The sequence below is a fragment of the Etheostoma cragini genome, chromosome 3, assembly GCF_013103735.1.
Source record: "Etheostoma cragini isolate CJK2018 chromosome 3, CSU_Ecrag_1.0, whole genome shotgun sequence".
Taxonomy (NCBI): domain Eukaryota; kingdom Metazoa; phylum Chordata; class Actinopteri; order Perciformes; family Percidae; genus Etheostoma; species Etheostoma cragini.
In genome coordinates this window covers 6,661,264-6,686,388 of record NC_048409.1, presented here as the reverse complement: position 1 = coordinate 6,686,388, position 25,125 = coordinate 6,661,264, and the positions used below count along the sequence as shown (strand labels likewise).

General features: G+C 40.5%; 1 protein-coding gene across 7 annotated transcripts in view; it reads left to right on the top strand.

The window, feature by feature from the left end:
- Positions 1-216: 216 nt before the first annotated feature.
- The window catches only part of synrg (synergin, gamma), a 41,257-nt gene continuing 16,348 nt past the window's right edge, over positions 217-25,125 (top strand). For 4 of the 7 annotated variants that reach the window (XM_034868084.1, XM_034868083.1, XM_034868082.1 and 1 more), the window contains exons 1-15: positions 217-300; positions 8,236-8,276; positions 9,339-9,490; positions 9,832-9,959; positions 11,067-11,172; positions 11,294-11,405; positions 12,382-12,810; positions 14,397-14,675; positions 15,832-15,909; positions 16,078-16,274; positions 18,083-18,325; positions 18,410-18,549; positions 20,421-20,545; positions 21,405-21,467; positions 22,934-23,896. In XM_034868084.1, coding sequence (XP_034723975.1) covers positions 266-300; positions 8,236-8,276; positions 9,339-9,490; positions 9,832-9,959; positions 11,067-11,172; positions 11,294-11,405; positions 12,382-12,810; positions 14,397-14,675; positions 15,832-15,909; positions 16,078-16,274; positions 18,083-18,325; positions 18,410-18,549; positions 20,421-20,545; positions 21,405-21,467; positions 22,934-23,896 — 3,091 coding nt within the window. In that variant the 5' untranslated portion in view covers positions 217-265. The remainder of the gene's footprint in view (positions 301-8,235; positions 8,277-9,338; positions 9,491-9,831; positions 9,960-11,066; positions 11,173-11,293; positions 11,406-12,381; positions 12,811-14,396; positions 14,676-15,831; positions 15,910-16,077; positions 16,275-18,082; positions 18,326-18,409; positions 18,550-20,420; positions 20,546-21,404; positions 21,468-22,933; positions 23,897-25,125) is intronic. The other 3 variants (XM_034868089.1, XM_034868088.1, XM_034868085.1) reach the window with 2 other exon arrangements.

Below are 25,125 nucleotides of genomic sequence, written 5' to 3'. Positions count from 1 at the left end.
AGTGAAAAATACAGTTCACTGTATAACCTTAAATCTACAGACATTACTTTGTGTCATAAACGAACTGTGAAAGTAAGGAAGACATCCCTGACTTTAAGTAAAATCATTTCACTGACAGGTGGAGCTTAAACAACAGCCTGGGAGCAGGGATGGCGCGATTGAGCCGTGCCTGAGAGACTGTACTCAGGGCTTTTTCATCCCATTTCCCACCTCCAACACTAACACTGCCGACGTCATCTTCCTACCAGTGACTGCTGTTATTAAGATGGCGCTGCGGCCAGGATCTGGGGGAGGCGGCAGGTATTTTAGCCTTTTAACATCAACTCTGTCACTTAAATGTAAACAATTTGTGAAATGCAAGCCTCTGAGTGCTGCTTAGCAACACATTAATCACAAAGAAAACCTGAAAGACAGCGACTGAAGGCTGGTTTTGTTGTCGGGGGCAGGGTGATGCGATGAGATGGCTGGTTGTCAGGTGTCACAGCTAACGTTAGCTAGCTGGTTCTGCTGCTTGTCCATGCTCAGAGTTGACCAAAACAATACCACAATAATGGTAAAATAACACATTTTATGTGTTATGTTTTGTGTAACCGTCATTATACCTACAGTACACGGCATACAGTGTGACAAAATGATATTTATTGAAAATAAATGCATATTGCTTTCTTGTAGCATTGTCAGAATTTAGCTAGCACCTGTGCAAATAGGCCTGTGGAAGGCTGATAGTGTTGATATTAATAATAGTCAAGTTATCTGACTATGACTATTATCTACCATGTGGGTATTGAGTACCTTGACCAACATTATACTAAATACCCTCATGGTAGCTAATGTAAAAGTATAGCTTAATACTATTTAGTAGAGTGAGCAAATGGGAATGGGACATTTGCAAAAGCTCTACTAACACACCAGGTGTAGCTCGTCTTCGGCAGGCAGACTGCTCTGCATTACGTTCAATGAATAATTCTTTACTGCATCACACAGTAAACTTTGTCACACGTACGTACTTCTCGCCTCTAACCAGCAAATGGTTGTGAATGTTGAGACGTACAGGTGTCTCATTAGAGCAGTGAAATGATGGCCTGCAGGCGAGATGAAAAGGCCAGGCCTCATGATTCTTTAATAAGCTGAGCTCGAGAAGCTTTAATAATATATATACTCTGGCTACAAGCATCTCGACTAGCCAGGTGGAACCAAAGCCCTCGAGAGTGTAGATAAGTGTGTGGGGCAGTAGGAAAAAGCAAGTGTAATGTGAGGATCTGAAGGTAATGGTAGTTCTCTTTCAGAGAGCTTGTGTAAAGTGCGCTTGATGTGAACTTCTGAAAAAATAAGGAGCAGGAAAAAAAAATCTTTTTATTATTCTAGTGTGCCAGTACTTCTTTTTTTACTGCGTTGGATAAGGCCTCATCTTTAGGCACTGGTGGATAACAACATTGTGAAAAATACAGTTGGTATCATGTTAACTAGTGATGGGCAAATTAAGCATTGGTGAAGCACTTATAGGAATTTCAGGAGCTTCAGTAACAGTGATCTGGCCTGGTGAAGTGCCAAGGCTGCAGCTAAATAATCCCGACAAGATAGTGGACAGGAGGCTAGACTAGCGACACACACTTACACTAACAATGGGATATCTCTTTTTGAAATAAAGACTGATGAATTTGTGCATTGGTATTGAGGAAAATGAGGAAAATATGGCACAAGTAGGGTGTGCTTGTGTAACTATGGCTAGGGGTTATGTGGGACAGGGAAAACACTTATTAAGGAACATTATTTTTTCCACACTTTTTGGACTGAGCCTGTTTATTTTTTTGCTCACAACCTCTCCAGATTTAGAGAAGTTTATGTTCAGCCAGTATAAAAAGGTGAGGGGATACATTTAGGAAGTACACCAGTGGGTCAATATATCTTTTTTTATCGATGGTCTTCCATTTTAGCTTCCATGTTACTGAAAATAAATAGATACGAAGAAACTAATGGTTGTCACTGTAGAGGCTACTACAAACCAAACGCAACTCATTTTATGCTTTGAGCGTGCGACAATTCAGACTTACAGAAGAGGATTAGGGCCACTGGTGAAACATTTATGCGAGTTTGGACTTTATTCTCAGAATTGTGAGATTAAAGTCTTAATTCAGAGAATGAAGCAGTTGCTGCTTCGGAATTCATAAGTCACATGATTGATTGATTGATATGATTTCACGATACTTATGCCACAATACAATATTATTGCGATTTTAAACATATAGCAATATTCTGCGATATATTGCAATTTATAACCTTTTTTTCCAACTTCAAATTTTTTCCAATTTCAAATGAAGTCCCCAAAAGGAAACTTTGCCAACATCTATCTAAAAAGATACATTTCTCTGTTTTGTTCATCTCACATTTTTATTGCTATCGCAATACTATGCTGTATCGATCCCCCCCCCCCCCCCCCCCCCCCCCCCCCCCCCCCCCCCCCCCCCCCCCCACTGCTATATAGAGTATTTATCCACATAGGTCACTCCAAACAGCACCACTTTTTTGCTGCTGCTTATAAGACTTCAACATTATTTGGGAAATGACTGTAAAGTCAGGCGTGGTCTGGCAAATCTGTTTCCATTTCAAATACTGTGGGTTAGAATTAAGGAAATATGGCTTTGGGTCATTTGCAGTGCAGTGTTTGACTACTAGACAAGATAATACAGCAATAACACATCAAAATGTGTCCGGTGTGCCAGAGTGAAAAGCCAGGAGGTGGAGCAGTGGTGCAGCACAACACCTGCTTGACAGCAGACGCTTCCTTTGTTGGTGTTTGGAGTAAATGTTTCAATGAATATAGTGATGCTAAGCTGTTAAGTCAAAGATGCAGTTGTTATATTTCCTCCATGCCGACAGGGACATAAATGCATAATATCTATGCTTTAGTGTCAGGTGATGATTTCTCTTTCATGATTTCTCTGTCTTTGTGATTTCAGACATTCAACCTTATGAATGTCAGATGATGCTCTATTGTGCTTGCCAAGAGTGTATCCTTGTGGGTCGTGTTTTGAAACAGCTGTTGGCATTTCCAAGTTTGGCTTATTACTAGAAATATTATTTGTATATCCAGTCATGAGTTATGGAGAAACGGGCACATGACTTATGATCTACTGTATGTCAGCCTGAGTTGTAATTGTAATGTAATAATAGGTTGTATAAATTACAACCAAAAAACAGCAAATCGTCACAACCAGAACCAGAGAGCAGTTGCCATTTTTAGAATTTGCCCTTAGAGAATTTAGCTATTTGTTTCAGCTCTAGTAATGGGTTCAGTGTCCTTCACATTTTATCTCACCTCTGTCTGTTACCCTTTGAAGGGCGGCTCGTCATATCTACTGTATATTCCACAATAAGAGCAGCTTCAGAATACACATAGAAAAGCAATCAAATTTAGTTTTAGCTTCCTTAGTGATGATGATGGTGACCGAACTCGTGACCCTGCCTTCTGTCTCCCATCTTTTAAAAGGCTTTGATTATAGCTGTCGGATGATAACCGGCCTTTAACAAGGCGTTGGCCGGCCTGCCGGCGTCCACAGCTGCTATCACTGCTTATCTCCTTCCATGGCAATCTGCCCAGCAATGATCTGCTGTTTGCTGCACAATGGCGGGCCGCTCCTGTAAAAGCTTTTTAAGCTGCAAATCTTACAGGGGCCAGATGTAAGTCTGAAAACCTCCAAGTCAAACACCCCGTTACGTCAGTACTCTGTGAAGGGTAACCTTGTCTCTTTGTAAGATTAAATGTTTTAAATTATGACTAAGCACAACAAATGGAATCTGTTACCTTTATTAAACATTAGAAATGCCTCTGTAAAGGTTTTCCAGTGTTTCCTCTAGAATGTTTTTCAGCTGCGGCCACATCCGTTTTCATGTTCAAGTAACAGTAATTGCAGTGATGGAGCTCAACATGTGATTCAGAGCATCCTAGGTTATGAATACGGTCAATCAACCACTTTGATCCAAACATGTGGTCAAGCTGAACCGTGAGTCCGAGTTGGGAGGGCATCACTCCTGATCGAGGGCATTGTGCTTTCAGCAGGTTCTGGCCCCACACTGCCACCTTTTCATCAGTTTTTACGACTGCCTTCAGCAGCTGCTCGATGCTGTCAGGAATCAGAGCAAGTTGGCTCTGTGTAATTTGGTCATACTGTCTACTGAGGGGTTCTGCTTCTTGTCAAGTGGAGATCTTGCCATGTCTCCATAAATTAGATGAATGGCAGTGGAAATTGTGAGCTCTTCAAGTGCAGCATCATCAGTGGTTTGTAAGGGGTTACATCTGTGACTTTCAGGCACACAATGCCCCCTCTTCTTCTTCTCTGATGCGAAGCAGCTTGAACTCCCCAGGCATCTACTTGTCATCCCACAGCTGTCTCCATCAAATTCCTTTTCCGTCTGTCATGGAATCAATTGTCGGGTGCACGATACATCTTTCGGGCTCTGTCTGTGTTATAGCCACATATATGATTCACCTTTAAAAAGAGTTTTACTTTGGGAAAAAAGAAAGACCTTTCAAACTATTCATGAGAATAGAGCAGACAGGTAACTTACCAGGGTATGTTTCCAGCATTCCAACATTGATGCCCTCATTGCAGAGGATACAGACATCACGGTAGACCAGGTGTGCTGATGGGGTTTGGGAAACAATAAACAAAACGCTGTATGATTTGCAAATGATACACTTCTGAATGATGGTACAGCTCGGCTCTGCATCCAAAGGGTATTTCAGCTTGGGATCATCTCCATCTTTCCAATCCTCATGTAGCGTGTTGATCAGCATTGCATCATCTACAATCTCAGAGTAAGATAATAGCTGCTGATAACCTTTGTGAGGGACTTATGAGAGTTTGTAAATCTCAATCCCCGTACCACCACAGATAAAGCACCTCAATCCATGGCAATTTGGGGTATCCTCTTCTATACTGTCCTAAAAGACAAGGCAGCTCAGTGAACAATTGATCTTCTTTGGCTACACTTACATGTCACGCAGAGTAGGTCCATACAGCCACATTAATAGATTATGTGCAACAATAATCTCACTTTGAATTATTCAGTGAGCCCCACTATAAAATGACACGATATACAACACAATTAAAGTTGATCAACAGCAAAGGGAGTATTTACAATGATTTATGTAGCTAAGCTACTATATTTTACATTAAAGTGCCCATATTATGAAGAAAAATCCCTTTTTCTGGGATTTGGGGTGTTATTTTGTGTCTCTGGTGCTTCCACATGCATACAAACTTGAAAAAAAAGAAAACTCCACGCCGTTTGAGTGAGATAGAGGTTTTCTGAATGTATTCTGCCTTCAGATAAATTAGGAGGTGTTACTAGACACCTATAGGAACATATGGTAAAAAAAAGCTATTGGTAAGACATTTTTTGCAGATTTGCTAGGGCTGCACGATTTTGGTCAAAATGATAATCACAGTTATTCGTTGATTTTAACCAAAACACATTTTATTGTCACATAGGCCATTTATAACTGCTTACATCCATATTGTGCTACATTCCTCTTATGTTGAAGTTGTATGTTGTACATACAGCTGCAACACATGCAAATAAAAATGATCTGAAATAAATAGCCTAGGATATATTTAAAAAAAAAATGTATCTCTGAGAAAGCTCCTTCACTTGTTTTCAACAATGACTGATTAAAAGAGCTAGGGAGAGAGGGAGTGTGATGGAGTACTCACAGAGAGACGGCTGACTCATTATGAACGGGTCCAGCACGGGTCGAATGGCGGAGTTACACATGTCGTGTGGATGAAATGTCTGTATCGCCACTGCGCTGCATTTTTATGAACTATGATATTCTGGCCATGGGTCACGTCTCTGGGCCAGGTCCAGCAGGCTCCGTCTCACACGCTACTACTCTACGAACTAAAGTTAGTTGCATTCAATAACTTGTTCTGTGGTTTTCGCCGGGGCGGCCGCTATAGAGTTACCAGCGGTAACACTGGTACAAATACAGTTTTGCCACTCATGCTTAACAATATACAGCTGTGTTAATAACAATTAAAACTGTAGACAAATGTCAGAAGTGTAGACCGGTGCTGTCGCCGCTGCGTCTCACCGTGTTGCTGGGGGCCGTGTGTGAGTGAATGGGGGCGGGGCTGCGCTGAGAGTAAGAGGAGAGATCCAAACACAGACAGAAGAAATGGGTTGTGTAACGCAACATTAACCCAAATTTGTTTAATGTTGTTTCATGTTCTAAGAAGCCGATTCCCCACCTTTAAACATGACTGAGCCTCAGACATGGACGATCACTGTGAGAGAACGTGACTGTCACAAGCACGTTTAAGGCTTACGCATAGAATGACTACACAATAATAAACCCAGTAGACAAAACATTTCATTAAAACTTGTGTGTGACAAATACTGATATGTCAAAATCTAACAAACTTAGATTTAAATGTATATGTATTTTTTTTTAATCACCCGTGGCAACGTACATACAAAAATTGTTGCATCGAGATGCATTGATAATCGGTTTAGAATTGAATCGTTGGCCATCGAATCGTGAGGTGCCCAGAGATTCCCACCCCTAGTAACGTAGGCTCCCAGCACAATTCTTCACTTTTTGTGATATATATAAACAATTAATCGATTTATTAAAAAATGACCAAAAGGGTATTAGTAGCAGCGCTAGTGTATAGTTTTCAACACTTGCACTGTACAAAAATACAATTTGCTTTGTAACAATGAATTAAAAAAGCTTCCAAAAGTAAATTTCAAAGTCAAACTCTCATCTAAATGATCCCTTAGTTGCCACAGGGAGTTGGTAATTGCTTTGGCAAATGCTTGAACTTTCTGACAATGAGTTTCCCGCCTCCCTTTTCTTTGCACAGTTGTGTTGGTAATCAAGTTATCAGTATGATAATGTGTCACTCACCCGTTGGACTACTGATGCTGAAATTCATTTTAGAGTCACTTGGTGACACAGAGGCCTGGCTGGCTCTTTCTGCCGTTTGTCTCCGTATTATTATTCCAGCCTGAAGAACTGGCTTGCAATCTACAGTCTATGCTTGTAATAAGTAATTTGATAAATAGCTGACGGCCTGTGTGTGTGTGTGGGTTGGCTCTGATGAGGAGAGACTTGGCCGACTGGTAGAGACCTCTTCTGATTATTTCTTAAAGGCCTGTTTCTTAGCATAGTCACCCAGTGACACATTCCAAGTCGACTGTGGGAACTACACTGCACCAATGCTGCTGCTTTTTTGGCAATAATATTACAATTTAATTTAAAAAGATCAGTGAAATCAGTGAATGGCAACAGCAAACCAAATAAACTGAATATATGAAACTTTTATTATTTATTTGACTTTTAACCCTCCTGTTGTCCTCTGGTCAAATTGACCCGTTTTCCTATTTCAATGTTCTTTTTAATTCCCCAAAATAACATGATTGGTTCCACACAATGCTCTTTGGCAAGTAAAGATCTCTACTTTCCTTTTTTTGGGGGCGTCTTATTCAATTTTATAGCATTTGAAAAACAAATTGAAGTGTTTTTGAAAGAGTATTGAGTAAAGACTGACTAGTCCAGTCTGGGATTAAATCAACATCCATTTCTTTAATTTTGTCTAAATAATTCCTTATTTCTGCTTTTTCTAACTCAAACATTAGGTATAATTTCCTTAAAAATGAGATCCATTGACCATAAATTCCAAACATAACTGTAAAACTAACCTTAATAAGTTAGGGTTAGGTAATGTTGAAAACGTAAACAACTTCAGACATTCAAAAAAGCGTCAAAAGTGTTGGAAAAAGGAACAAAAAATAAAAAACATTGATAAAAAGCATCAAAAAAAGTGTTGATTTTTAATTTGGATGGGTAGACAACACAAGGGTTAACAGTCCGATGTAGGCTACAGCTGGTGGATATGGCTTTTATTAACATGGTGTTTGGATTAAGATACACCCAACATTCAGATGGGGTCTCACTATAATGTCACGATTATGAATAACAAACAAGGCTTTTATTTATTGTTTAGCTGTGTCATTTTTTTGTGATTTCATTCTAGCTAAATGCAGTCATGGTTCTTACTTTAAAATGGCTTTTTCAGCTGATCGCATGCCACTTATGCAGAAGTGAAAGGCAATGTTAATGAAGTAGTGATGTATTAATACTTTACATTGTTCGAGGCTGCAGAGTTGACCTTAAACTATTATCTTTGTGTTTCTCATAACCTCTTTCTTTTTATTGTCTTTCTTTAGTTTTATGTATTCTGTTGGAGGCGGCCTGGGACAGCCACAAGGTGAGTGATTCTGTCTTCAAACGGTCTTTTTGACCAGTTTCATTATCAGAAGCTGAATTTGAATTTGTGTAGTGACACGGCATTTTGCATTTTAAATGTGACCCGTTTCTCACCTAGAACACTGTGTCACAATTTTTGGACAACAATGGATTTGACATTCTTGTGAAAAGCATCCCGACACTTTGTTTGTAATGTGATTCTGAAGCTACTTTAATGAAACAAGGTGTTTACAAGTTTTATTCAAGTTAACCTTTTAGAAATTTAGATTTAGATCACATGTTAACATGTTAAGTCTTTGGAAGTCACAAACGTATGCTGTGCCTGTTTCCCTCATTAAAGATGATGAAAAGACGTCTACAAAACCAGCCAGATTGTCTTTGCCACTTAAGACCCCCATGAGTCATTAGGCAGAAGTAGAAAGCAGCAATGATTCTGCACATTGGAGCTTATACCTTTGTAACCCATGCCTAGAGTATTGCATTGTGGTCCTCAGATGTGTGTGCCTGTCACATTTAGGCTGTTGACATTGCAGTAACACTCCTGGTGAGCCATCCACCCATCACAGGGGGACATGGGTCTCTAAGGGGTCATTACATGCTTCCATTAGCAATGCCATTTTAGACAAAGTAGATTGTGTGCAGCCACCTAAACAAGCCACTTATTCAGCCCAGTTGAGCTGTAACACAGAATCATCTGGAGGCTCCAGTAAAACCCGACTGCTCAGCTCTGGCTGTCAGCTCACACAGCATCACGCAGGAAAAACAAACACATACTTTTCTCTTTTTTTTTTTCCCTTGTTTTGCTCCAAGATGTCACAGTAGTCCCCAGAAACAACCATTTGGTTGTTGCTGAGCCCGTGTCTTCTTCCAGCTGTCCAGGAAATTGATTTGCTAAAGTGAATCATGTCCAGACTCTAGAGCCCCCCTCCAAACTCCAGACTTGTATTAGGTTTTATTCAGTGTACTTTAAATTGGGCTGACTGTCATGCGTCAACTAGTAATTGAATACCCTCTTCTTTGTATGTCTACAGTAAATCAGAACAGTGTTTGTGTGTTTTTGCAGGCATGGTACCCATGCAGCAACAACAGCAGCAGCAGCAGCAGCAGCAGCAACAGCAGGGCTTCCCTATGGTTCCGGTCATGCAGCCAAACATGCAGGGAATGATGGGAATGAACTTTGGGGGGCAGATGCCCCCAGGAGCCATGGCCATGCAGGTGAGCTTGTGTATCTGTATTGTCTGTGTTTGTCTATTTTTTCATTGTCTAAGGTGACAGTGTCCTTCTAACAGTTCCCTTACGGATTTTTCATATTTGTTAACAAACTTGCTTATGAATGTGTAATCAGTATTGATTTTACTGCTTTCATTTACGTGGCGGTCTGGAATTAGAGTTGTTTTAAACACCAGCACATTAACAGGATATTATTGCAGCTTGGTGTTTTTTTAACAAGACTTAAGTGCGTTTGAACATCAAGTGAACGGAGTATGTAAGACAGTACGGTTGCTAATCAGATTTCTGAGCTGCTGTCTTTATGCATTTCTTTTTGTGTCAAACAGGGTGGGATGGCTATTGGGATGCAGACCCCTGGGATGCAGTTCTTGGGTCAGCCACAGTTTATGAGTATGAGACCTGCTGGACCCCAGTACACCGCGGACATGCAGAAACAAATGGCCGAGGAGCACCAGTAAGACTTCTTTACACTAATTTCATGGTTCTTGTTTGTTGTTTTGACTACGTGTGTGCAATGTAATTAACTGAGTAACTCCACACTAAATTTATTTAGTTTAGCAGTAGTTCAGTTTGTCGCTGGTTCAACTCCCCCTATAGACCAAGTACAGAGTTTGGAGAGGTGCTAGTTCATCTTTTGGTCACTGCTGAGGTGCCCTTAATTAAGAAAGGCACCGAAGCCCCAGCTGCTCGGGCCTGTGTGTAATGTGTAATAACAACAGAGTGAAACATTTTAATTTCCCACCTAGGGGAAGTGTGTCTTCTTCTTCTCTGTGAGGCTGGCAGAGTGTTGTATTGCCCATGTACATCCTTGGGATGTACTTGAGATAATCCCTGAACATCAGCATGTCAGCATTGTCATTGTGAGCATCTCAGCAGGCTGATGTTAGGATTTAGCTTAAAGCTCTGCTGTGCCCAAGTAAAGCCTCACAGAGCTGCTTTCACTCTAAATCTTGTTAAGTTGTATCACAGAACTAAAACTTTACTAAAACACTTTTATGGTGTATTTTCCCTTCCAAAAATGTTATTATAGTTCCCCCTTTTTCTTGTGGTTTCTATCCATATATGCCATTCTGATCATTGCATCTAGACACATTTTAATAATCTTGTCTTTTAGAATGATGTTTTGTACCGAGGTGTCTATTTTTATTTTTTGACTTATTGTCTTTGTGTATGGTACTTACCTGAGCAAAAGGAGGGGGACAATCCATCTTTTAATTCATCCTGTAATATTCACAACTTATGAAATGCCATTTGTAAACTCTGACAAAGACGGGCTTCTTGTCTGTTTTATACTTTTTGGGATTTATAGTTTTAAGATATTAAAAAGGGGTATTGATTGCCTTGTTAAATGTCAATTATATTGGTGGGCCATTAGGACTTACTGTTAGTTGGAGGCCTCTTTTTTCCCCTCCATTTATTTATGTAATGATAAAGCTGCATACAGTTTTGTGTCATGCTCAGTCAAAACCCGGCCTTCTCCAAATGTGTTTTTTCCTGACCTATTTAAAAATATGATTTACTTGGCTCTCCATATAATGTCTGTACTCTTCTTGTCCTTTAGAAAACGTCTGGAACAGCAGCAGAAGATGCTGGAAGAGGAGAGGAAAAAAAGACAATTTGAGGAGCAGAAACAGAAGCTGAGACTGCTCAGCAATGTCAAACCCAAGGTGAGGAAAAAAAAGAAAGTAAAATAGCAAAATAAACAGGATGTGGAGCGTTTTAATGGCATGTCCACTGCTCATCTTTGTAACCCTGTGGGCTCTTGATCCTCTATTGTTGTGTACTCAGACAGGGGAGAAAAGCCGTGATGATGCCTTGGAGGCAATCAAAGGCAACCTGGATGGCTTCAGCAGAGATGCGAAGATGCATCCCACTCCATCATCACAGACCAAAAAGCCAGGTACCTTCACCTCAGTCCTTCTACTTGTAATCCCTGAGATTTTGTTCCTGTTGTTCCTCTCCATCAACAGATCTGCTCTCTGTTAAAATGCCTCCGTCTGAGAATAATAACCGGATTAGAGGCAGGTCAGCACAATGACTGCCGAGCTGGCAGCCAGACGAGCCAAAATTATGATTTTCTGTCTAAGAACATAACATTCAGCACAGATTCTTAATAATATTTTGTTTAGCACAGTATTTCCAGTGTGTCATTTATCTGTACACCAGTCAGTATTGCCATAAGTATTTGAATGTGTTCAATACAGCTTCTGATTGCGAACCTCAGTTTTCACATTTCTTTTTAAAGTAACCACTATAGATTTTCCTCACTTAAACGTTTCTTGTGCATTTAAGAAAAAATGTAGTACTGCATGTAACAAACAGAATCTGAAGTAATACTGTAAAGCTTTTATGTTTGGAAAACTAAGCAGAGTCTGCACGAGCCTGTCAAATTATTTGACAACTTTTAAAGATATTATTATTAAATATTAGCGGCTACAGAAGCTGAAATGGTCAAGTATTTTAAAAGGAAAACGCAAAGCTTCAGGACAAGTCAGAAAAAAGAACAGACGTTTACATACAATATCAATTTTTTTACTTCTTTCTTATCTCATTAATCATCTCAACACTCATCATATTTATCTTGTGATGCAGTGGAACGGTCCCAATCTATACGTCGGGTCTGCTAGAGTCATTATTCTTAACAAATGTTGCAGTTCTAAACATTGGGAATAAGCACTTTAGCTGAATAGCATTTTTAATCTCATATAAATTAAATGCTGCATGTCAAGATTTTGGTTGAATTTGCAGTTCTACAATTTCTGGTCTTGCACAAAATAGTCTTTTTCTCACTCTTGCAATTTGCAGCCCATCATTCATTCTTCATTATAATGTGTGTCATGTGTTGTGCCATCATCATTATTTCTTCATTTTTGCAGACTCATCGCCACCACACCTGTCTGTCAACACTCACTCCCTTACCCCAGATTTGTCCGAGGACAATGATGAGTTTAGTGACTTTCAGGGGCCTGTAGACGCCCCTGCCTCCTTCCCTCCGCCCGCCTCCATTTCCTCCACCTTCGGCCTCTCCTCTCAGGCCCTCGGCCAGCCTTTGTCCTCTGCCCCCAAGACAGGTTTTCCTCAGGACAATGACGAGTTTAGTGAATTTGTTCAGGGCCCTCTCAATGATTTCCCTGTCTCCAACCTCCACCTCTCCTCTCAGACCCAAGTCCAACCTTCATCCCCTTCCCTGAAGGGAGGTCTGTCCTCCTCCTCCTCCCTTCCTCAGTCCCTCCCTGCCTCTGTGTCCGTTCCCACTGTCACCCAACACTCTGCTGTCAACACCAGCACCCACTCTACATTTCAAGGTAACTCTTTTGCTTTGTTGACACCCTCCCTTCCATTCTCAAAGTTCATACTCAAATCATTTACACGTGGATGTATGAATCCAGAGGATTTATTTTTACTTGTGGTGCTGCTTTTGTTGCTGATGCAGAATATGTAAAACTGGCACGTCTGGATCTTTGGTTGGTTTTGGCCTGCGTTACTTTGTGAAAGCATGTAGCAGATGGCTTGGCCTCATTACCTGAACCTTTAGAGCTACCAGACACTTCAAACTTTGCAAACAAGTATGCAGAATCATTTAGAAAATCACCTTGCTTTATCGTTAGAAAGTGAGAATGTTTCTCAGTAGGTTTTAACAATATAGTAGCTGAATTCATCATTGAAACTGAATCCATTGGTGGTTTGATAGAAGACCGTCGCACTCATGTGTCAACTGCCATCTAGTCCCTCGGATGAGTATCTGTACTGTGACAGCTCTCTGTCTGTAGACTATGAATGATAGGACAGAGATCACCTTCTGTCCAGAGAAATGCAACAGCTAGCCCTCCATCGAGTTTCATCTCCCCAATCCTCTGAGACATTTCTGACCTAGTTGTTAAGCATCTGGAATAAGCTGATTAGATAGTCTCGGGATCGCTTGCCTCTGACAAATGAGGACACAGACTTTAGGACTATGCAGCTTGATATGAAAAGCATCAATTAGAATCAAAATTGCAGGTTGTGTAACGAATTTGACATTGTTAATTGGTTCTAAAAATAATAATAATGTTAAATAAACACAGTGAAAATGCAGGATTAATACACTAGAGAATGTGCAGGCAGGATTGTAACATATAGAATGTATAGAGCAGAAAATACATATATAAACAAAGATGTAAAAACACCAAGAGGGAAATTTACTGAGCCTGTCGTAAGTTTAGTTGGGTATTTGCTGAGACTACTGTGAACCCAGTCGCAGTTCATTTGAATTTCATAAACTAACGCTAAATGAGATCTGGTGCCAGGCCATTTTAAAGATAGGACGCGTATGTGGACTGCAATGCACTGCACACAGAGCAATGGATAAAGTTCTCCCCTGCTGCTGGACTGCTGGATGGTTGTCATTTGTAGTGGTTGAAGATAAGACACTTTTGGAACTGCAAGCATGTATTCGTACAACAAGAGAAAGGCTGTATGTGAGGAAATATTTGTTAAATAGCCATTGATATTATAAATATTGTCTGCTCAACAAAAACATCAGTGACTAAATGGGTTTTACAAAAACATTTAGTAAAACTTTCAAACCCATTTGACAATTATTTCTGTAAACAGATTACAATTTAGAGATTACTTGGGGTATAACTTGCTTCTTTAATGATATTGCACTAGACTGGATGTGCTTAAAGTCAGGAAATTCAAGAAATCTGTTTCCTAACTCTAACAAATGGGCAAAACTAAAATTGACTGAGTGCCTACAAACAGGACACAAATGCTTAGTAAATATTACCCAAATCCCCTTATAGCAACAAGTGTAACTGTCAGTTTGGCTTGAGAAAAAAAGGGAAACTTTAACTGCTGTGTATAGCCAGTGTGTGTTATCAAGAAACCTGTTCCTCATTCGCCCCTCTAGGCCCGTCCCTGGAACAGAAGCTATTCTCCTCATGTGATCTTACTGCTGATACGATGGCACAGGTTAGCTTTAAATCCAAGCAGAGTTTGGCTACAATGGGCCCTAGAACCAAAGTTTCCGCCCAGTTTCACTCCAGCACTAAAGCGAGGAACTGGGCTGCTGCCCCTGAGGACTTGAATTCTGTCTTCGTCGCAGAAAAGCTACCTGGTGTCCCGGTGTCAGCACCCAGCGTCCCCCCATCAGCTGCTGACTCGTCTCCTCAAAGCAGTAGTGACAGCGGTGAGAGAAGTGCCTGTTTATTTGACTCCTTTGTTGCTTTTCTCTCCCTTGCTTTGCTGCGCACAATCAAGGCAGTAGTTTTCTTTCTGTCCTGGACAAATATTTTCACTCTTTTTAAGCTTGACTGATAAATTCTGCCCCACAGCTCAATCTATTCTATCTCTTTGAGTCTTAATTGGTTTATACCAGATTCTGGACTGGTCCTCATACTATTGTAGCCTATGTACTCTAATATAAAATCCTGCTAAGATAGTCTTCACCTCTGAGATCATAATGGAGTGGTGGTGCCGTTTGAGTTATCCTTCCCAGTCTCTTTACATCTTCTCCTAAGCCAGGTCTCGTGCCTGCGCTATAACCTTGTCACTACAGGCCAAATCTCGTTGGAGAGGCCTTCTCTTGTTGGCGCTCTCTGCACACGCATTGTCGAAATGGACTGTGTCTGTTGAGGTCCTAAGGTGTCAATAAGCTGCTGTTTCTTCCCTCGCTGTGTAACACCCTCTAAGAGAACAACCTCTGGTGCATGCTTTGGTTTAACAGGGATGCGCATGGATTGGCAGGTGCCGGTGGGGCCCAAACATAATTAGAGGCTGATTGTGCATGCCATTACTGCTTTGTGCTGTTATTTGTTTGTCTGTGTCCGTGTCCTCTGTGCCATCAAGGGAAATATAGAGGCTCATCGTGGTGGCCGGGGGGCTTTGTAAAAATAATCATTTAACTGTCCATTACTAATGAGTTTTATGTGCTAAGTAGCTGCTTGAGTGTCTTGCAAACTCAAAAATATGTCTTGTTAGGGACTAACTTTCTTTTTTTAAATGTTTGTTACTCTATTTGCAAAAACAAACTGTTCATTTAGGTCAACGTCAGCGGTTAAATTAGAGTTTTAGTTATTTTTCCTACCAGCAGTCTCCTCTTTCCTACCCCCCTCCTTCAAGCTTGAAATGGCTCCCAGACTGATTTATAGATGTCTGACATGGCAGGACGCTTGTGATTCAGTGCAGCAGCGCATCACATCTGCACCAAGCCTTCCAGACATCAGGTGTATGATTTTGTTCAGTTGTATAAAAGCAGGGCTCAGCTGCCAAGAGGCTGGGTAACTCGTTTGCCTGGGCAAAGCTTTTGCAATAACAACTGTGTGTGTGTGTGTGTGTGTGCGCAGGTGTTGGTGTGTACCCGCAACAAGAGCACATTCAGCCCATGCTGCCAGCCTGGGTTTACAATGAGAGCCACATCCCAGGTAAACATTTATAAATGAATATAGCTGGTATAATTAGTTAGAAAGGTGCTTTGTAAAAAAATTAAATAAACTCTAAGTCTCCAGCATAATTGAGAATGTTGATGTTAACCTGTCCATTTCAAGCAACACGAATATTGTTCTTTCTTTTGTCTGTTTTTATTTCTTTAGAAATGTTCAAGAAGGTTCTTGAATTCACCATGACTCCGGCAGGGATAGACACAGCCAAGCTCTGCCATATACTAATGTCATCAGGTCTTCCCAGGGAAGCATTGGGGCAAATCTGGGCTTCAGCCAACCGCACAACACCTGGCATGCTGACCAAGGAGGAGCTCTACACTGTACTTGCACTTATTGGTGTGGCACAGGTAAACATTGGAGTCAAGACAAATTATCCCCTTAGAACGACTTCACTAATCATCCCTAATGGCTTCCACAGAGCCTCGCCATAAAATCCACACTGAAACTAGACAGGTTAGCTAAATATGGGGAGAAGGAGACAACGCTGTGAATCAGCTCAGGGCTTGTGTAGCATTGTACACCAAATATATGGCTGAGTCCCCATCAGCCGACAGGAGGCTTCTTATCATCCTTAGCCTAGGCCCGTCACCACCACCCCTGGGAGGATGCAAATCTACAGGCAACTCACGAAACGCTGCATGCCACGGCTTCCATGCGAGGAATATTAAGACACCTTTGGCAATGTAAATCTTTAAGAGCTTTAAACACAAGCACAACAGTGCATTCTCTTGTGAGAGGTTTGAAAGGTTTAAGTCTTCTAGTAATATCTGTTAAAAAGGAACTTGACTGTGTTGAATAATTTATATGCAAACATCTGCTTTTTTCCTATTTTCGTGAATACACCCTGGCATCACGAAATAGGGTCACTGTGCCGTGACACCTCTTATGATTCAATTGAACCTATTTAACCTATTTTTTATTTGACAAGTTATGTGTATGAGCAGGTATGAATATGGAGGTGTTGCTCGCTTAGTGGCATTTGCTATCAGGCAAAATTGAAATTCAGTTTCTTTTTTTTTAAGAGATTTTTCTTTCTTAGAGAGGTTATTTTTTTTACACTGTTACAGTATGTGTTATGTGAGAATTATTTGACCAATGATGAATTTTTTTTGTTTGTATATCCATTTTATAAGTATTGTCTTCTTGGCTGTGGCTAGGCCAACTAGTACCTTTTTTTTAATGATGCATTTAGGATAAATCGCCTATTAAAAAAGCAGGTATGGAGTTGGAAAGTGCTTTAGTTGTGGACAGAGTTGTCAGCGGTGCCCAGGTTGCAGTGTGAACAATAATCTGTTGGAGAGGTCCATTTGTTGCATTTTTGTATTCAGTGGTGTGTGTTCTATGGATAATTTTTATACTGGATAAGTTGTAGATTTGTGCTCTTAAAATTTCAGATGTATTTTTGCAGAACTGTGTCCAGAGGTTGGTGTCAGACTCTTTCCCAATTAGCAATCATCTGTATAGGAAATTAAATTATACAAGTTACAACTTGTTTTGGTAGTTGTAGAAAATTTCATAATCTCTTCTACCAGTCAGGGCAGCTGGAGTGGATTATTCATTATATTGATTTAGTTTTTTAATAATTGTTTTAATTAATTTCCCCCTCTGACCCTATTGTCACATTTTCTTATAGTGCGGTGAAATTCAGGTGCAATAACTGTGACATTTTGGGGGACATGTTAATGCCCAAATATAGAAATTAGCAGAGGTGAACAAATGGTATGTGGCTGCAGGATTCTGTGAATCTTCTGAGATAGGAAATATGCTTGGTTTTCATCCCATTTACAGTGTTATCTGAGAATTGTGAGAAGTTCATTTTTTACTTGTTGTGGATCTTGAAAGTAAAGTAAGATATCATCTGCATATGAATGCATTTTATTTTGTTTCCAGAGTGAAGGATTTTTGTATTGACATGGTTGTGTTAAATAGTGTTTTTATCCAGTGAATTAACAACTCTCCAACACCAAAGCCACAATTCTTTATATCCAGTACTTCTAGTACAAATGCTTTCTTTGCGTCTAGTGAACTATATTTGTCTTTGTTTTGTAATTTTGTGAGATGTTTCAAGATAAGAGTCTTCTGAAGTTGTTGGTGGAGTGTTAGTGGATATGTTGACAACAAACAAAATATGAGTCCTTTTAATCCTTTTTTTCAGAGTGGCCTCCCAGCAATGAATGTGGAAATCCTCAATCAGTTCCCTTCTCCACCAGTGCCCAACCTGCCGGCCCTGGCTATGGCCATGGCCCCAGTCATGCACCAGCAGCCCATGATGACCAAGCCCTCGGTTTCAATGGCCATGGCCATGCCCACAGCAGCACCACCACCAGTCATGGCCATGACACCCATGACTCAAGCATCCACAAACACTAACTTCATCGCCAGTTTCCCTCCTGCACTGGTAACACTGCCATGCCTTTACTTCTGCATTCTCCTTTAGTTAATCATAATTCACATCTAACTCACTCATATGTTTTCAACTCAGGGGAGCAAAGCTGATGACGATGACTTCCAGGACTTCCAGGAAGCTCCAAAGGCAGGAGCAGGAGACCAGGCCTTCACTGAGTTCCAGGGGGAGTCAGGTGGAAGTTTCCCCGCCACCATCACACCTCAGCACCAAAACAGGTAATGGCTGTGAGTGCAGTGGTGATACTGAATAGGCCTAAATGATTAACTCTTTTTCAAGTTAGATATGGCAAAATACAATATTAATTATAGCAATGGTTTAAAAGCTCAACGTTGTAGTTGTTATGGTTTTCTCTGTATGATATGAATCTAATGCTGAGTTTACATTACAAGAAATGTTTATTGTCAGCGTTTGTCATTATTTCTGTCTTCTTTTGCCCTCTACCTAGTAGAGTACCTAAAAATGTAAATGTTTGCACTGATGAGGGTCTAATATTCAGCTTTTGCTAGTTGATTATAACTGAGCTAGTCTTCATAATATTTGTGTCTTGCATCTCTATCTTGGAATCCTTACTGTCTTAATTATTACAAGTGCAAGATCTTTTTCTAGAATAACAATGAGTTTGGGTCATCTCTTAATGAATTCATTTCAGTGAACAGTAGATAAGCTCATTTTTTTAAATTACTCTCCAAGCCCATGTAGAGAGTGCTTCCTGTTCATGGAGAAGAAGCTGAAAAAGGCAATTATCCGTTGAAGCACATAGAAAAAACAGAACAAAAGTATCTCACATCTAAGTGGCATAGGCGTTTTATAATTCCCCCTATCTCTCCATGAAAACGTACACTCTTGACTGTTTCAGCAATGTAAAAAGAATTCCCTACAGTCTGAGATTGCTGTCTAATTAAATCAGAAGCTGAAAAGCTCATTTTGGTTTGCTAGCTTGAACTGGCAGGCATAACTTTCTGTCAGATGTGTTGCAGAGAAAGGGCTTTGAGGATATTTATAGTCACTGGAAAGTGGGCTTAATGATTTTGCTTAATGTAAATTAAGATTTTCTTTTTTTAAGATGTTCAGCTCGTTTTTTGTATCTCACAGTGGCGAACGAATTGTCACTTCATTTGTTTGTGATACATATATACTGATACAACATATGCTTTAAGAGAGAGTCTTGACTACCGGTCCACACCAACTTGTTCTCAAAACACACTAATTTGTCGTTTTATTTTAGGGGGTTATGTACCAAACTATTTCATGGCTGTGACCAGTAACGTCTTCAAGACTTCAGTGGTTGCCTGGTAACATAACCGACCAGTGAAATGGCAATTTTGTACAGACAAACAAGATAAACAAACAAGATATAAAATCTTAATCAGTAAGCTTTAGCGCTACTAGTAGGCTGATTTTGTTTTTTTGTTTTTACTTCTGTTTTGCCCTGTTTCCAGTCTTGTTCTAAGCTAAACACTGCCGTCTGTTGCTTCACATTTATTGAACAGACATGGAAGTGGTATTAATCTTCTCTTCTAGCTCTGGATACAAAAGCAAAATAACATAATAAAAAAGACTTTGGAAAGGAATTTTAAAAACCAGAAGCACTGCAACAGAGCTGGTTTTTATTGGACTGAATGTCATTTGGCAGCAACATAACTTCAGGGAGGCTTAGCCATCTGTGCCAAAGTTGGAGGAGCAGTGTTGAAAGAAACAGCACAGATGTTCAATATGTCAAAAAGATATTTTTTTAAATCTGCAGTATAATGGCACATATTGACAGGCTGCAGTCGTAATTGGACATCTGTTAAAACTAACCGTATATGACGGTACACAAATACTGATATGACCCACCTTTGTAGCACTCTTTTTACGTCTGAATTTGTCTTTTGTTAAGTATTTGTGTTAATAGAAGTAACCTAAGCTTCCGTTAGCATCACCGCCACCATAATGATAAGTACTACCAAGAATGAGAAAGCTTTTAACAAACACTCACCAAACTTTTTGAGCCCAGGGCAAATGTTCTATCAGCTTATGAGGATTAGACTCTACTGTTGAACCTCACTCTTCCTGATGCCTGACTACAGCTATTATGTCCCTGCAGTGCACCTGCCATGCTGACTCCAGTGTCTGGTTCCTCGTCGGCCTCTGTTACGTCCTCTGATAAGTACGCTGTCTTCAAGCAGCTGTCAGTGGATCAACCTGCAGAGCCTCTACCCCCTGCCTCAGGTACCTTCAATACCTCACATTGGGAACATTGTGTACTTTCCATGAAATGCCCCATCCAGGTAAACCCAGGAACAAATGATCAAGTAGGTTAGAGACTAGGAATACAAATATGATCTTCAGATTAGAACACGACCAATAAAGGGCTTTTAAGACTGATACGAATATTTGGTTATTTAAATATCCGATATGCCGATATATCGGCCGATTTATTTAAAAAAAGAAAAAGAAGAAAACAAATCCCTTATTTATGAATTCTCACTAAAACAATGTGATAATAATTTGTTTTATTGTCACAACAGAATAGAGGAACTTCAAAATATATTAAAGTTCTGATAAATAAAATGTATAAAAATTCAAACTTAAAATATGAATGCCAACAGGGATGTTTTGGTGGCCAAATTATTTATTTGTCATTATAAATAATTCTGATGAATGAAAATAATAAAGGACTGTCAAGCATGTTATGAGCGTTGGTGTTGCAGTTTTTTTTTTTTTTATCGGCCATTGTAAATGCTGATACCGATAGATTGGGAAATGCCTAATATTGGCTGATAATACGCCGATGTCTATGTTTATTTAATGTTTACACCACCTTGGCAACACAGATAATGTCTCATCTCTCATATGGGGTTCCATACATTTCACCATGACAGATGATCCCTGAATGTTTCCTACTGCAACTTTAACTTAACTTAAATTGTAATGCAAAAGAAATGATTTCCAAAGCAGATTAAACGAGGGCTCCTGCAGTTTAATTTGCATTTATTATAAACTCGGTGGCATGAAGGCAACACCTGCCTACCTGTGTTGTGTTCTCTGTTCATACTTTACCCATTCTTCTTTATTTGTTGTGATCCAGATACTGGCGACAAATACAGTGTGTTCAGACAGCTGGAGCAACCTGCTGACAAAAAACCAGTCGGTAAGAAACTTAACCACCCTTTCTTACACATTCAAGTCTCCTTCTGTCTCATAAAAACATACATATTACCAAATCTCTTGTTTTCTAAGACAAATGCCTTTGGCTCTTTCCAATTGACAAAGAAGACCGATTGGGCTCTGAGATGGTCCCTAGTGTGAGATTCCCTCTAATTAAACATTGTATTATAACTTGGGTAAAGTTGTCAGGTCACTACAAAGCCATACTTTAATGCCACTTTTTACACTGTATCTTGTTTTGCAAGCCTGCAGTGTTGATACCAGTGTATTTCCCGTCCCTGTTTCATTAGAACAGTTTCCGATGGGGACAGCTCTTACAACACCAGTAAGTCATGCTTTGCGGTGACCTTTCCTTGGCATTGTCAGGCTCCATCTCCTTAATGAGCCCATTAGTTATCTCTTTTCCACCTTACACCAGCAGTGTGAACATGTTCTCTGTTTCCGTCCATGCATATATTATACCGCAGTGGATTAACAACTGCTGAAACTCAAGAAGGCATTCTGACTTTTTTCTTTTTGGTAATAACCAGCGGCTTGTTTCAAAAGATTTGAGACAATAAGATTCCGTTCTTATGTTTCTGCTGCTCTTTTTATAGCAAATATGGAGTTTTGTCATTGCAAAAAACACCCATCTTAACTGGTAATTTCAGTTTCTATTGAATTTAAATTGTATACACCCTAATGTTACTACTACTTAAAATTCTTGCAACATATCTAATAAGAATCAATTGTTCTTATTCAACATGAGAAATTAAAAAAAAACTAATTGTTTTGAACATTGGCTTACATATGTATTAAGGTATACCTTATCAAATATTGACACATTTAGCTAATCTGTCTTCTTCAAACCATTTTGACATCTCAGGAAATTGTTTCCTGTTGCCTTAGGGCTATTCCGAAAAACAATTCTTAGTTAAAAAAATAACATAATTTATAGTTACAATATTTGCTAGGACACACAAAGCTAGCCACATGTAACCAGTGGAAATTTAATAAGCATTTGATAAAAAAATGCTGTAATTGCACGTCAGTAAGTGGACTTCACTGGGAGACGTTTTTGAGAAGTTGAGAGATTTTTAGACACAAGGAGACAGAACAACTTGCTAAGATGGATTTTTTTTTGCAGAATTGTTTCATCATGTTCTGTTTCAGTGTGAACAGTTCATTGCATGGTAGTGCGGCTCTATGTGTCTTTAGAAGACATAGCTTTTTTTGTGCAGTGATGTGTGCTGTTGGTTGGACACTCTGCAGCCCACTGTTCATCAGAAGACTGGAAGTTACCATTAACATTCACAACGTGACAAAGCCATAACTTACCCATCCGCTTTCTTTCTTGTAGGATTGTGAAATGACAGAATAATGGCTGGTGCCGCTGTCAGTTTCCCATTAAGTCTCTCTGGCATGATAAATATTTTTGAATGATCTTAAGTTGTTTTCTTTGGTTCGCAGGGGAAGGATTTGCAGATTTCAAGTCTGTCAGCGCTGATGATGGCTTCACAGACTTTAAAACCGCCGACAGCATCTCTCCATTAGACCCTTCAGACCAGGCCAAGATCTTCCAACCTGCCTTCCCTTCTGCTTTCCCAACCTCTCAGTCTTTACAACAGCTACCGCAGCAGCAGCAACAGCCACCAGTGTCTCTTTCTCAGCCCAAAAACCTTCTCAACATGGCCGACCTGGACCTTTTCTCGTCTATAGCTCCCCCTGTTCCTCTCCCCACTGATACAAAACCCAGCACATTCCCCTCAGTGTCTGTCCCCCCCTCTTTAGTGCTTCTCCCAGGTGGAGCCAAAACACGTGGGGGAGGTGCAGATGATTTTGGTGATTTTGCCCTCTTTGGCTCATCCTCTGATGCTGCTCAAGCTTCAGCAGCAGGAGGTGTGGCAGCGACTCAGGACGACTTTGCAGACTTCATGGCGTTTGGCAGTACTGGCGGGCAGCCTAAAGGCGAGAGCAGCAGTGTGGGGGTCCAAGGGGAGATCTCCACTCAGCAGCGGTCTCAACAGAGCTCAGACAAGTACGACGTATTCAAGCAGCTGTCCCTGGAGGGTGGCTTGGCGTACGATGATTCTAAGGAGAGTGGCGGTGGCTCTTTCTCTTCTCTCAAGAGTGACACAGATGACTTTGCCGACTTTCAGTCCTCTAAGTTCTGCACAGCACTCGGGGCTTCGGAAAAGACTCTGGTGGACAAGGTGGCCGCTTTCAAACAGGCCAAAGAGGACTCTGCCTCTGTCAAGTCCCTCGACCTCCCGTCCATCGGGGGGAGCAGCGTTGGAAAAGACGATTCCGAGGACGCGCTATCAGTGCAGCTTGACATGAAGCTCTCGGACATGGGTGGAGACCTGAAACATGTGATGTCGGACAGCTCTCTGGATTTGCCAGGTCTCTCGGCCCACCAGCCCCCCGCTACAGGTGAGGAACTAGTGCGATTGCTCTGGTGAAGCCCGTCCAGTCACACACAGTATTAATTTTTAGGCCCGCAGAGGCCTCTCCTCCTCACTGCCCACTTGTGACTACCAGACAGGGGGTCACAGGGCAACTAACGAGGTCTAGATTAATATGGAATATGCTCATATACTGAAGACAGATGTAACACTACATGAATACCATATCATATTAGATGAATCATATCTTTGATTCTACATTCTTCATCATTTTTTCATCTTTTTTATTTATTTATTTATTTATTTATGTATTTAATTGAATCCTTAGTTCCTGCCTCCCTTTTCTTTTTTCTTTCATATCCCCCCCCACCCTCCTGCCTCCTTCCATGCACATGTTATTATTGTAATGACAGAAAGGTCCTGGCCCACATCTCTTATTTATTTACAAATGATGAGTGCCTGTTTTTGATGTGTTGGCAGTCATAGTTCATAGACGAGGTCCCGGGCTGCTGTCCGGGTGACTCGATAAGCTCTCTGTTTGTTGTGTCCACACTGCAGCGGCAGACATCGTTCTTCCCTTCGGTGTACCTTTTGTCTCCACAGGCCAAACTCTGCTTGTGTGTTGTTGACTTATCATGCAACGCAAACCGAGAGGTTAAATTGAATACAGACGAGTATGGGAGGTTGTCACGGAGCTGATCCTCTTCTTTATTCTAATCACAGGTTTCGCACAATAGGCTGCAGTTTACCAAAGGCATTATCTGTAAGCCATCCACCAGCTTTTTAACTGTTGACATTTGGTTTGTGCTGCGTAGTATAATTTTGATTAGTTGAAAATGAATCGTTCCTGTGAATAGGAAAAAACGAAACAAGCTTTTTTTTAAATAGACAGTAAATGGTGTCACAAAAGCAGCGGAGGTGTTAGGTGCATTGTAGCTGTATGCAAAATTTCCAGGCCAGAGGGTTTGAGTGTGAGTGCATGCTTCTGTGTCTTTATGTACGTCATATTACCTTTCAGTATTTCAGACTTACCACGCTGTATTGTTTGGATCAAATGACCCTTGATTCACCTCTACCAAGGAGGTAATGTTTTTGGTTTGGTTGGTCTTTTTGTTGACAGGATTATGTAACATCTACTGGCCTGATTGTAATGAAACTCGGTGGGACAAATAGCATGGACAACCCATTAAATTTAGGCCGTATTCACAAATTATTTTTTACTTTTGTTAACATTACGAGATGGGGCATTTGGCCTTG